At 37.9% G+C, this 15,087-nt stretch overlaps 1 protein-coding gene across 2 annotated transcripts in view; it reads right to left on the bottom strand.

Annotated features, from left to right (window-relative positions):
- Nucleotides 1-5,883: 5,883 nt before the first annotated feature.
- Nucleotides 5,884-15,087, bottom strand: part of IL17RD (interleukin 17 receptor D) — a 119,450-nt gene continuing 110,246 nt past the window's right edge. For both annotated transcript variants that reach the window (XM_038410994.2, XM_043520006.1), the window contains 2 exons: nt 13,181-14,117; nt 5,884-9,502 (listed from right to left, as the gene is read on the bottom strand). In XM_038410994.2, the coding sequence (XP_038266922.1) occupies nt 9,387-9,502; nt 13,181-14,117 (1,053 nt within the window). In that variant the 3' untranslated portion in view covers nt 5,884-9,386. The remainder of the gene's footprint in view (nt 9,503-13,180; nt 14,118-15,087) is intronic.

Raw genomic sequence — 15,087 nt, 5'->3', positions numbered from 1 at the left:
GGGCTAGTCCTTCCCCCTGCTCACACCATCAAGGCTACCCTCTATTCAGAGCTAACACAGGTATGTCTCCTCAAGCTGGAATTTTCATCTCCAGCTCAAAGCGTAGAAAATACCCAAAGGGACTACTGAGCACTGATTAATCAGGCCTGATGTCGCTAATCAACAATACTTACTGATGAGTTACCAACAGCTGAGAGTGTCTCCGTTATCAGTAAAGACCCAGGCATGGGAGCCAGAAATTCCTGCATTCTGGTCATACTGCTGACACTAACTCCATCTGTGTCCCTAAGCAAGCTCCTTATCTATGTCTCATTTGTAAAATGGGTATAACACTTACAGAATTTATATTCCTGGATGTGCATTTGAGGATCAAGGCCCCAGTCCTGTAAAGTGCTATAAACCTCCAAGGTTTTACAAACATATTGATTAGCACCTTATGCCACTGATGTTAGTAGGACTATTTGAGGAGTAAGGTAATACTCAACACAAGTAAGAGTGTCAGAATGTGGCCACTGTAAAGATCTTAGACCATTTTAATGACAAAGTTATATAAATCTTCAATGCTAAGATACTATATTTGTATAAAGAAAAGGAGTACTTGTGGCACCTTAGAGACTAACAAATTTATTAGAGCATAAGCTTTCGTGAGCTACAGCTCACTTCATCGGATGCATATGAAGTGAGCTGTAGCTCACGAAAGCTTATGTTCTAATAAATTTGTTAGTCTCTAAGGTGCCACAAGTACTCCTTAGTCTGTATTGCGCAATACAGACTAACACGGCTGCTACTCTGAAACCTATATTTGTATAGTATACAGTACTCCCACACTATAACAGTGCTACTGTTAAATCAGGCAGTAACCAGTCAGAGCAAAAATATTCTTAGAACTGTGTAGTTCAAATGTTACTGGTGGAGTAAAACCCTCTTTGATGTATAATCTTGTTGGGCACTTTTTTTCTTGAAGCACAGTTTAGTTTGGTATTCATGTTACAATTAATGGAACAAATCTGTTCCCAGTGTGTTTAATTTTCCCTTTTGGTGCACTGGATATCTATTCTTTTGACAGGTTTAATCCTAATGAGCATGGATTACAAAACTCATTCTCTGAAGACTGGAAGAGAGTACTGAATTATATTTTCAGTTCGGGTTTATGGATCTAGGCCAGTGACTTTCAATCTTTTTTTCATTTGTGGATCCCTAAAAGGAATTTCAAATGGAGGTTCTAACCCCTTTGTAAATCTTAGACATAGTCTGTGAGCCCCCCCCCCCAGGATCCACCATTAATTCAGTAATCTGTCTTCAAAGATAAAGTGTAAAATATAGCTGGTAGATTGTAAACAACATGTTAACTAACAATATTATACTGTTCTATTCAGCATCACTCAATAGAAGCAGTGGTACTTGGACACTATCATGAAGGGAAGCCCAGCTGTGGTTTGTTTCTTTCCTCCTGGCTGATGGGGAACTCACTTGGAGGGTGAGCTCAAGCTGTGTCAGAAAGAGAAAAAATATTAACAGCTCTACTGTTCGCAACTGTATTTTAAAATGTGACAAATGTATGTCGGGGAGGGGAAAGTAGGGTGCTGGTTGCTGTATCCACTACTGCATCCAGCTACAGTAGATAGGAACAACAGCTAGCTATTTCTGCTCAAATGATCAACAATGACATATCTAGCATTGTTGGCATTTAGATCATCCTCATTATGCTTCAGAGTCAACTCCCAGTTGGAAAAGATGGAAACACTTTACACCTGTGAGAGGTATTGTTACAGGCTATAGGTCTACAAACCCAGGAAGATATCACAGCTTTGATTTCACATTTGAAAGGATCACTTTGCAATCCGAGGTTTACAAGCTTGGTTTAACACAAAGAAATCACACCTGGCCCTACTCCCTGCAAACCCATCTGTGCTGAGGTCAGGATGTTGCACCAGAGCTGAGTTGCACGCCACACAAGATATGCATACTTGCTGCTCAAATCCCGGTCCCCATTGCTGAACATTGGCACATCTCTAATTTTTCTGCCAGGGACTCCTCTGGGCAAGGGCAGGATTTGCCCTTCCATACAGCTTGCATTACTCTAATTTAATTATCAATACGGCATTAGTCTCCTTATCCCTTTGTATTATCCCATGTGCCATCTCAATCAGGCCTGTTGTCCTTACTAGAAATTTATGTTGTGAGATAACTGGTCAAATGTTTTTGATCTAGTAAAACTCCATCATCCACTTTGTGGGTTATTTCAGAAAATAAGAAAAGTTTATATGAGCAATTTGACTGTGATTTATAACCAAAGGTTTTAAGATCAAAATTGCATAGTCAGTGTACACAAGTTATTAACACTCAGAGTTTTCACCAAGTATCACAGGTGTGTGCTCCCCCGTGAGGTAAAAATACCAATTCTACAGATAATTATGCAATAAATTTCCTTGCCTCATATAGTCGTGACATTCTCTTTTCATATAGATCAATTTGCATGCCAACAGTCACTAAATACTTAGAATTCCAGCTAAAGCAGCAACCCAACAGGAACACATACCAGACGCTCATTCCCTCAAATTCAATCTTCCAAGCAAGGCCTTCTGTATTACCCAGCAGCAAGGCCTGAAAAAAGGTAGCTTGGTTTCTGAGGCACACCAGTTCTAAATGCTGCAACAACTAGGAAATCATGAGACAGCCCCCCTCGTCCCCCCCAAATGGAGCATTTAAGTTAATAAAATATGAAAATTATCTCTAGTCAGTGAATTATTCCTTCTGCTATTTATTTTTATAATAAACTAAACTTGAATCATTCCCAACTTTTCAGTATTACAGATTTAGATTTTCACTTTACAACAAGTTAAAGATGCTCTGGGAAAGCTGGAGGTTTTGACATCTGAATAGGGGATAACTGGGGCTTTTGGAACCAGGGAGGTGTGCTTTTTCCTCATTAAGGAAAGAGTGGACATTCTTGACATTGATGAGCAGGCCCATCATCTTTCCCGCCCTTCTGGGAAAGCAGGGCAAGGTGACATGACATTTTTATTTCAGATAGCTAACAATATAAAATCTCAGTCCATAGCGTAGTTACCCCTACAAAGAAGAGGCATACTCAATGTGAGTTACGTTTTATCAACTGAGTTCTAATTGAATTTATCCTTTTAAATGCAGAGAGTTCTAATAGACCTAAAACATTTATAATCCTGTCTGTTCAAGTATGGAGAACATGAATAGCTTTGAAAAGGTCTTACTGTAGGTCAAATCAAATAATTTCTGGCAAATTCAAGGAAAATTACCTTTTGACTGACATACGATTTAATCTTTGACTCCCAACAGTTTTGAAATAATTGTCTGATCATTTATATGTTCAGAATAGCCAAATTTTATGTAGTGTGTATATTTTATATATGTATATATAACTCATACAAATAATTCTGTGAGGGAATTTCAGTCACAAGTCACCACATCATTTAAATCGAAGATTAAAAAAAAGAAAGTTAGGCTTCTGGTTTTCGTTTTATTTTAGGGAAAGGAAAACCAAGATACAGTGGAAGAACTCTAACTTGTGCCAGTTCTCATCACCAGGGAAGTTTTCATTGTCATTTCATTCTCAAACAAACAAAACCCCAGTTGTTAGGAGGTGTTTTCTCTGATGGCAACAATATAGTATATTTGAAAACAATGAAAAGTTGCATGATTGTGACCAGTTGTTCCCTTCTTAAAATTCTTCTAAAACCTCTGCATATTAATGGAGGAATATGAAATATATAGGATTTCTGCATTGACAACACGTCTTAAAAGACATATAGAGCGTATCAAATGCACATGAAAACTTAACTGAAATCAATTAAGTTGCACCAATGTACCTGGGGGTGGAATTTGGCTCACTAGTTAGAAATCAGAGGTAAAATCCTAGCCCCATTGAGAAAATTCTCATTGATTTCAAGGAGGGCAGGATTTCACCCTAGATTTCTATGTTAGTTTTAGCTGATGAGTAATTAGGGTTGTAGTTAATTGATTTCATACTAAAATACATTTAAGAATAAATGTTTAAAGAAGACTTGCAAACTCTCTTTAAAAACTCCAGCAACTTCAGTAGCTAGATTCTGAATATACTCAAAAATCCAGGCTAAGTGAAATAGCACATTATTAGTTTAATACATGATTTTTGGTCCCTTGCTATAGCTGACCACACTGACTTTCCCCACTCCAACTAAAGTCCCAGCATGCACTATTTTATGTCACATTGATCATTAAACCTTGCTGCATGACGGAGCCAACATACACAGGTAAGGAAATGCCTATGCTTTAAGTACAAAATTATGTTTTTAAAAGAGATCTTCTAGATTTGTAGTTTCAGCTGGATACAGGATTCTTCCATTTCATGTTTTAAATGTGTATGTGCTGTTGAATGCTAACCTCGCTTTGTCTTCAGAGGTTGCTCAATACTTCAGTAGAGAGCAGATGACATATAGGGGTGGCCTATCTTTGAAAAATTAAACCAGGTAAAGTTCATAGAATGTTTTGCAACCATACACAAATGGTATGGATCTAAAAATAGATTACAAGTAATCCAATAACCAGTTAGAAAAAGCTACTTTCATCAGGTTTAATAACTATTTAAGGTTTAACCAATTCTTTATGAACTTACTTTATGAACTTGTTTTTTTGCCAATGTCGATGTAGACAAGCTGAAATGGTTCACCTGGTCTTGTCATTACTGTATGACAATGCACTAGAGCAGGGGTTCTCAAACTTCACTGCATCGACAATAAAAATTACTACATGACCCCAGGAGGGGGGACTGAAGCCTGAGCCAGCCCAAGCCCCAGATGGGGGGAGGCCAAAGCCCAAGCCCAAGGGCTTCAGTCCCAGGCAGGGGCCTGTAATCTGAGTCCCAACAACCAGGGCTAAAGCCCTCAGGCTTTGTCCCTGGGCAATGGTGCTCAGGTTTCAGCTTTGGCCCCAGACCCTAGCAAATCTAAGCCAGCCCTGGTGACCCCATTAACATGGGGTCGCGACACACATTGGGGTCCCAACCCACAGTTTGAGAACCACTGTACTACAGGCTTTTAAAAATCTCCCAGAAAGCACTGTTACAGCAGACAACCCAGGAATTTTGGGATAGATGTTCAGAGACTTTACAAATGAAAAGATTTAAGATGGCATTACTGTGAATGCCACACTTAAACTCATTCAGCCTGGCTAGCATGGACAATTAACTGTTTGTGCTTATACCAGTACAGTTACAAGCAATTCAATTCTCTAATTAAACAAGTAATACTTAACACATCCCTTATATAGTCATACATAATTTTCTAGAATAAACAGGGTCATACTGTGTATTAGTCCATTCCAAAAACCCTGACTTACCTGAGTAGTCTTTATTTACGGGGAATAGTTTGCAGAATACATTAGACAGGCGCTTGGAATCCATTTGGATGAAAAAGAGGCTAAATAAAAATCAGATCATTTTCAATTCTTCTGAATCAAACTCATTCAGTCCAAACTATCACATATTTTCTGGATGATGTGATTAGACTTCATTTGACATACAGAATCATGTATTGTTGTGGGACCTTCTGGTAATGTACAGGGAGAATAATTACAATTATTGCACTCAAGGAGTCTTCAAAAATTAACAAAATCCATCCTTCTATACAGAACTTGTAGACAACTATGTTTTTTTTACAGCTATTTGGTATTAAAAGTCCCTCAATACATATCAGTTTATCTCCTAAATGTGAAATATGAAGAAGAATAAAAATAATTAGGCAGAAAGCTCAGATTCAGTACTATTAACCTGCTAATAGAAGCATAGCGAACTGGTATGTTTGCTTATACTACATATAGCTAAAAAAGAAAAAAACATGCTAATTATAAAAACATAAAAAGTAACAGGACCATGTCTTATGACTTTTTATTTTCATGTTTAACTTCTAAATTATGGTACCATAAAAAAAATTTCTGCAAATATCAGCTGCTGTCTACTGTCAGTTTATATACATGTACAAAATACAAAAACTATATTTATCAATGTAATTGTTGAACATACAGCTACGTCTTGCATCCTTAGCTTTCCTCTATTTTTTCATCCTCAGAGAAAACATACATCTTATAAACACATCAAAATGATCACATTTCAACACATTTGTAGAGTCTAGTAGTAACAAGAGGGATTATTTCACCATTTACATTCAGTTTAGATTTTACTAACACATGAAAATAGTAGAAAACTAATCTCTAAAATGTATATCAACATATTTGGTTTTTAATTTTTTTTTTAACAAGAGCTTTTGCTCATGGCCTCTTAAGGGGAAAAAAACAGAATTCTTGCAAACTCAGTAGTAATTCCCCTCCTCTATCCCCCAAAATATGTATGCAATTTTTATGAATTTAAAAATCAAAGTGGCTAACTTTGTCAAAAAATCACTATGAAGTAAATTAAACATTATTTCCTTCCATTTTATAATTCCATTTAATTAAAACAAAAATCCAAAGTGGTCTGCTATTTTCTACAGTCTATACACAAAGCCTATAATGACTTCTGTTCTTTTCCCTCCCAAAGGCGTTCAAAATTAGGCTTCCATCCATTACCTGGTGGGGAAAAATATATTTGACTAAAATTAATTTGATTGTGGTATCTCCCAAGCCTATCTATAACTTCAAGGCTCAGTTAAGATTAGCAGGATTGTACAGCAAATTTTTAAGTAAGAAAACTAATGTTAGTTTGCAACAGATTCATCAATCCATATTTGAAAATGACTGTTTGTTAAGAGTCAAGGGTGAAATCCTGGCCTCGCTGAATTCATTGGGAATTTTGCAATTGATTTCAATGTAGCCAGGAATTCACCCAAATCTTTAGTCCTGCATGAAGTAATAGGCTGTCACCTGTCCAGTCACCTCCCCGTAGAGCTCAGCTTTGCTGCACATAGCAGGTGAAAACCTCCTGCCTAGGATCCAGTCAAACCTCCTGCCTGGTGTCCAGGCATCCAGTCTTCGGTTCTTTCCACAATGGAACTGCACAAACCCCACTGAGTCATGATCATCCACACCTGCAGGTGGTGGGGCAGGATTTGGTCTTAAATGATGCTATCTAATTTGACCCAAGTACTTTTAAACTTCCAAAGAATGGGGCAACTGTAAGAATTTCGCTTTCAGTACAATCCAAGGCACAATATATAAAAATCATCTGTAGTTGTTCCCATGCTTTCAGATCATTCGCACACTATTTAGAATTAACTAAGATCCTTGTGACATTTTGAGTTTGTGGAATTCACTTTGAGTTTAGCAGAAAAATTACACTGAAAAATAGGTGAGGAGTTTTACATTAGTAGAAGTAAAGCTCCATCATAAATCATAAATACTGGTGTATCTATCTGCCTCATTCTATTGTTTTGTACCACAGTTATGAAGTGTGCTGGATTCTGCTGCCAATGATTACATTTAAATATGATTCAACTACTCAGATACCTGTTGAGAATCATATCAAAACCCAGCATTGTTTGTTCATTAAAATAAACAAACACAGAACTGAGAAAGTTCCACTTACAGAAAGATTTTTGACAAGCTATGGACAGCTATAATTATTATTATACCCTGATTAACACCCAATGCAACCCCAAATCAATGGGATTGGATAGGGTGCAGTTTAGATCCCAAATTAGTAAATTTAGCACAGGTAGCCAAACAGGACATCCTTTGTTATTATTTAAAATGGCAGGATTTGGGGTATTCAAATTTTATTTTGCTTATGAGAAACTGTTGTCTGGAAGCAGTAGGGGTCCCTCACATGAAGATATACCTAAATCATCATTGCAAGAGAAGGAACTTCATACTGTTTGTCTTCAGACAAATGTGGCCAGATGCATTATAGGGTGTCTGTAGTTAGACTTTTGCTTAATATAACATGAGTTTAAAATGAATACTTATCCCATTCACTAGGAAATTTTCAGTATTGGGAACTTCAAAATAACCAATACACATTTGTCTTGTGGCTGCCCAATACAAAGATATGCAGATAGCCACTCACTCACTGCCTACTCTAACTTCCTATACTCCAAAGGGATGTGAAGCAGCACATTTTTATGGGGTAACCTGGAGTTTATATACTTTCTACAACAAGCACAAACTCTATTAGGGCTGTCCTCAGGCCCAATAATGCCCTACACAAAGACAAGATATGGTGACTCTTTCTCCATCACTCTCTGCATCCTTTCTCCCACCAACCCATCCAGGAAGATGATAGGAGATTCACTTTCCACTGCATCATTCTATAGAGGTATAGAGGATTTTTTTTTAATTATACAAGTGTTATGGTTCACCATGGCCTTATTTGTGAGACATTGTAGCCAGCTTGTCAAGAATGGAATTTTTAAAAAATAGAAATAATTACCCTAGCTCTGGATAGGCAAGCAAGAAGCTTCACTTATTGCATCTATTGCAATGTTCACCCTCAAAGGCTGCAGCATTCTAAAACAGAGTATTCCTAAATCAATTCCTGATACTGCAATGAGCTCAATGTGGGAAACACGTAGGGAACAGGAATTTTATCTTCCACAAAATCAGACAGAACTAAGACCATTTAAAAGAAACTGAGTCTGAAGAGAAATTTCCACAAAAAACAATTAAACCTTGAAATGGACATCAGGAAATCCAACAAACATATGTGTCCTATAGCCTTGCATTGTACCATCCTAGAGTTGAAATGACAGAATGGCACAACACGTTTCCCTTACATGTGTGCCAAAATCTGGATGGAGATGGAGCTGTGGGGGACAGGACACATGCTTTTACCTTCCACTGGAATGCAAAGGAATAAACAAACTTTTTGGAGGGACAGGGTTGAAAAAATGCTTAAATGTTTGCTAAAGGAATAGTTGTCTAATATTTGGAGCTTTACTAGGTCTGGCCTTATGCATTTTATGACCATGACTCCTGTCACAAAAATCCCACTGATCATCACTAAAATACTCATACTATTAAATATTTCAGCATTTAAAACCAGAATTTCTGCTGCAAAACATGTTGTGCCATTGAGATGGTTAATGATCCAAGCCAAAAGTGACTAGTTATTGTATGTTCAGTCAAAAATATTTCTAATAAAAACATCAGAAGTGATTTTTGATTGTGATATATGTAAAGAGTATAATTTCAACATGCAATTTAAGCTGGTAATTTCAAAGTGTATCTTCATCTCTTTCAATGCTTCATTTTCAGATCAGAAAAGAGTCTATAAAGAGACCTATAGGTAAACGTCTACTGGCCACAAATTCCCTTAGGAATAGCAGATCCTTCAAGGAAGCATTTGTTCCTTCAAGAAGTTTTAGCAGTTGGGGTGATGTGATGGTTAACACACAAACAGAGCCTATTGATAAAGTGGCGATGCTTAACAATCTTGTAACATATTATAAAGGTGCAATTGCCTGCAGTTCATCGGTATGGATGTGGCAATGAAGTTCTGCTTTACATATTCCAGGGACTAGGCATTTTGTAGGAGTGAGCACAGGGGGTTCTTCTTCTCCTGGGAAAGAAAAAAAAGGGCATATTATTTTTTGAACAGTAATTGTTTTATTTGTACAACGGTATGTTGAAAAGAACACAATGAGTTGATATCATAATGCCTTATCCTCAGGCCATATCACTATGATCAGACATAAAGAAATAATGCAAACCTTTCCTCATGGTAGTCTACTCAGAGAAGTTCTCACTGACGAATGGACTAACATTATGTCATGCACAATGAAGGAAGTTAGAGAGCTAAGTGAGTTTGAACCTTAGTGCATCAACCCTAATTCAATGGCCTGTCTGAGAGGTTTCTCTTGTGAAACAGTATTCTGTCAGGATGAAAAGTGTTATCAGATCAAACTACTACGAGATGAAAGTGGACACTACTTTTAAAGGAGAAAAGAAACATTTGTCCTGAAATATGCACAGACATTTGATAACTGCATGAAGATTTACATTAGTCTCAACTTATGTGACATAAAAAAAATCTAAGTATCCAGGACAGAAACCTTTTACAGATTATGTAGTCTCCTTATATGATGATGATAACATTCTTTCCATTCTACTAGTATCTCTGGAGGAACAGAAGCTACGAAAGTTAGACATTTTAAAATCAGAAGGTCCAAATAACTTGCATCTAAGAGTTTTAAAAGAGCTGGAAGAGAAGCTCACTGGATCATTAATGTTGATTTTCAGGAATTCTTGGAGCACTGGGGAAGTTCTAGAAGACTTGAAGAAAGCTAATTTCGTGCCAATTTTTAAAAAGGGTGAACAGGATAACCTGGGTAGTAACAGGCCTGACAGACTGACATTGATCCTGGACAAGATAATGGAGGAACTTTTACGGGTCTCGATTAATAAAGAACTAAAGGAGGATAATGTAATTAATGAAAATTAACATGGGCATGTGTTTTGAAAATACGTCCTATCAAACTAACTTGATATCTTTTTTTGATGATGTTACAAGTTTGATTAATAAAGGTAATAGTGTTGATGTTGACGCACAACATATTTGATGAAAAAAACCAGAGTGATATAAAATTAACATATTAAATGGATTAAGAACTGGCTAACTGACAGGTCTCAAAATGTGTCTGTTAAGGAGGAATCATTAAGTAGGTCTGTTTCCTGTGAATCCTGCAGACATGAGTTCTTGGCCCAACCCAAGTTAACATTTTTATCAATAACCTGGAAGAAAACATAAAATCGTCACTGATAAAGTTTGCAGATGACACAAAAATTGATGGAGTCGTAAATAATGAAGAGGACAGATCACTGATACAAGATGATCTGGATCTCTTGGTAAACTGGGCATAAGCAAACAATATGCATCTTAATACAGCTAAAAGTAAATGTATACATCTAGGAAAAAAAATGTAGGACAGGCTTACAAGATGGGGGACTCTATCCTGGGAAGCAATGTCTCTAAAAAAATATTTGGGGGTTGTGGCAGATAATCAGCTGAACACGAGCTCCCAATGTGATGCTGTGGCCGAAAGAGCTAATGAAATCCTGGGATGCATTTCAAGTATGAGTAAAGAGGTTATTTTACCTCTATTATTTATCACTGGTGTGACTGTTCCTGTGTCCTGTTCTGGTGCCCATAATTCAAGAATAAGGTTGATAAATTGGAGAGGGTTCAGAGAACAGCCATAAGAATGATTAAAGGATTAGACAATATGCCTTATAACGATAGACTTAAGGAGCTCAATCTGTTTAGGTTAACAAACACAATGTTAAGGGATGACTTGATAGTCTATAAATACCTGCAAGGTGAACAAATATTTAATAATGGGCTCTTAAATCTGGCGGAGAAAGGTATAACATGATCCAATGGCTGGAACATGAAGCTAGACAAATTCAGATACAAAATAATGTGTACATTTTTAACTGTGAGAGTAAATTAACCATTGGAACAGTTCACCAAGGGTTATAGCGGATTCTTCATCAGTGACAATTTTAAAATCAAGATTGGATCTTCTTCTAAAAGATATGCTCCAGGTATTATTTTGGGGAAATTCTATGGCCTGTGTTACACAGGAAGTCAGGCTAGATGATCGTAATGGTCCCTTCTGGCCTTAGAATCTATGAACCTAGATGTTTATTGATTCAAAACACAGAGGTTGTTATAACTGCTCCTAAATCCCATACTCAGTACGTGATGCTGGCTTACAATGCATATATAAATATCATGGGTATGTGGGACAATTAGGCGAAAGTACAGGTTGCAGCGTATTTAGTAGGCACACAATGCTCAATTCTAGATTTCTCTCTCTTCCAACTTACCCGGGGCCTACTGGACATTGTGGCTTGGAAGAGGGGAAGTGGCTGAGACCCTAGCCATACATGACCAATGTGGGTTGGGAGAAGTAATTGAAAAAAGTAGCAAGGGTTATTTGGGGTCATATAATTGGGTGAGTATGCCCATTGTTTGTAACACAGCCTTGGAACCTCTTCCATAAGGTTCACCGCTATCAGCTTACCCATGTTAAAATACAATTTGCCCGATTGATACTAGAGCTTTAAAATGTGTTAGTTAAAACATATTAGCTATGTAACTTCAGAACTAATTATTGGAGAGATTGCCTCTCTCCTCTAGTAATTCCTGGGCAGCAGAGATGCTTCAGCTGACAGCCCCATGGTTCAAACAGGACGGGGACTGCTGGACAAGCATTTTCCTAGTGGGCCCCTTAACTCTGAAACTGACATCTCAGCTTGCTCTGACAGCCTGAAGTCTAGCAGCATGCAAGGTTTTTCCAGGCCTTTGAGGAAGAGATGGATTAGCAGTGTTGAGGGAGTTAAAGAAAACTACATGTGTGAATTCTGAATGAATGACTGGGTGAGGTGGTGTTCAAGGCTTACTCAATAAAACTGGTAAATCTCTATTTTCCCCACATTTGGCATTTCAGATTTTATATGTTTTCTCCAACAGGTCTGCTACTCAACTCTTTCATATCTACTGTCATCTCCACATCCACCTTGTAGCAAACTGTACTTATGACTAAGAGTCTGAACTTTAATACCCACGAAGGTAAATTCAGTTTCTTAAAAGACAAGACTTAAAAGACTCAGCACACATTGAACAAACAGTGAATCATTCAAGCTTATAACCCTCTAAATAGAATGTTTGCCTGTTCAGTTTGCTTAGGGAAGAGCTGAAAGTCAGTAGATCACACTAATTACAATAAATACAATGCTGAATACTCTTTTTCCCCAGTTCTTAAACCACATTCAATACATCATGGTCAATAAGACAACAGCAGCATTTATGTAGCATATGTTATAAAAAGCCTAATATCTTGTGTGGGTTTGAGCTTTTAGTTAACTGCAGTACTGTAATGACTCTGGATCAGACACCATTTGGAGAAGACACCATTTTATATTCTATTAGAGCTACATGCAAACTGAAAATTTTTAAAGTTTCATGACTTTTTAAAAAAATTTCAATAAGCTTAGAGAATGGTCAACATTTAAAACTTTGAATATTTTTTTTTACCACCAACTAAAAAAATTAAAAAGTTTTCCTTTTTTGACTAGCTCTATATTTTAACTAGCTTTCTCTCCAGCTTCTCATATGGTCCCTTATTCCATGGTATCTTATGTACTCAATGTTTAGTTTTATGTTGCTAAAGGTATTATAGAAACAGGTGAACATTTTGTATTAATGCAATTCAGAAAAACTACTGCATCTTACCTAAACCTGAAGATGAAGAGACACTCTCCGTAATGGAAGAGGTTTCAATTTGGTCTGTCAAAAGTCCGTCCATTAAAGGTAGAGATAACTCAGATGAAGGAACAGAAGAATCATAGATTCCTGAATCCCGGGGCATATCTGGAAGATTGGCAGCTTTTATAACATGCAACAATGGCTGAAGAACAGAGCTACCAACTTGAATGTCCTGAGTCTCTGCATCTTCTCCAAGGTTAAAGTGCTGAATTATACAGTGAGAGTCTGAATTTACAGCAGGAATAATATTTACATCTGTTTTCAGGTAGAAATCCCCATCAGTCACCTGTTTACTCACTAAGTCATTTAAAACCAAGCCTGAGTCAAATTTTTCCATCACAGGTTCTTGGTAATGTAAAGGAGGTTGAGGAAAAGGAATGAGTTGTTGCTCAAACCAGTCAGGCTCCTGATCAATGAACTGGTGCATATTGCAAATGGCAACATAAAGGGACCGGCCAGATTTGCTCCTGAAGTAGTTTCTTTTGCTAATATTTACAGGGTACACCTCTGAATCCTGAAGGCTCAGCTCTCTGGAGTGTAAGTGAGAGTAAAGCTGAGGGAGGTTATCCATGAGCTTGTACTTTGTACTTAGATCCACGATGCCAGGAATGTCACCCTCACAGGAGTAGTCAAAGTAGACTGCAATGAACTTGCAGAGGTCATCTGAATTCTGCTTTGCCTGACGCAGCTTCTCTGCAATGATAGATATGGCAAGCAGAAAGAGTTCTCCTTTCTCGGCATCTCTGGTTGCTCCCTTGTGCTTCCAGTTCTTTTTTTCCACAAAGTATTTCATTCCCTTGGAACATACAATGATGATAAATTGGGACTCGTTGATTTTTTGAATAAGCCACTCTTTCTGCCCTTCTTTACAGTTTTTTAAATCTTCCCATATATCCAGTGCAACCTGGAAAAGAAGAGAGCATCTTGGTTAACATACAATGCTGGATTTAGCAACTGAACAAAGGCTAGATGTGTTGTATATGCTCAATGAACCCATTTGTATTTATTAAGCAGATGTGAATCAAAGATGAGGAAGACTAAGGTTGTCTGTGCTGTGAATGGAAACTATTTGCAAACAGATATAAGTAATACATTTTAAGAGTAGTTAAAGAGGTAAACTCTGACTCTTGATCACTTGGGTAAGCACTTACTGACATGAAGAGTCATTCTGAAGTCAATGGAACTACTTGTGTCGTGAAGTGCTCATCAAAGTGAGTAAGGGTTGTACATTTGGCATGAGAACTATAACATTTTCAATGGGTTACAGAAACTTGCAAGCCCTGTGGGCAAGAAGGCTATCTTTCACAACTGTTCTAATGAAAATGTTAGTTATAATGTGTTTTTGCTGCCTAACTATTGTTTAAGGAACAATATACCTACACTCCTGTATTACTTGTATATCGGGCCCTATCAATTTCACGGCCATGAAATAAGCCCTTCCCTGTGAAACCCGATCTCCCCTTGTTCCTAGGAGTGCTCCAGTAAAGGGGGCTCCTAGCTCCGCTTGGGCTGGGGAGGGACAGCTGCTCTGGGACAGGGGGAGGGGAGGAAGAGACCAGACCCATCTCCGGGTGCCTCCCCCTGCTGCAGGACACTCTGGGACTGGGCAGCAGCCCTAGAGGTTCCTGCAGCTGGAGGAGACTTGAGGAGTTGGGTCCGACTGTCCCTGTGCTGCTGGGAGCAGGGGACTCCTAGCTGCTAGTCGGGGCATGGCTGCGGCAGGACAGGACTTGCTCTTTCCCTGCAAAGCTGCTCTTGGGTATCAATCCCTTTGTAGCTGCCTGGGGAGAGGACATTGTACAGGGAACTGCCCCCCCTTCCACATGCAATTATTAGTTTATTTCAATAAAAATAAAAAGGTGAAGCACTTGACA

The sequence above is a fragment of the Dermochelys coriacea genome, chromosome 7 (genome assembly GCF_009764565.3).
Source record: "Dermochelys coriacea isolate rDerCor1 chromosome 7, rDerCor1.pri.v4, whole genome shotgun sequence".
NCBI lineage: Eukaryota > Metazoa > Chordata > Testudines > Dermochelyidae > Dermochelys > Dermochelys coriacea.
Note: the sequence above shows the minus strand (reverse complement) of the source record. Positions and strands in the feature narration are given on the sequence as shown.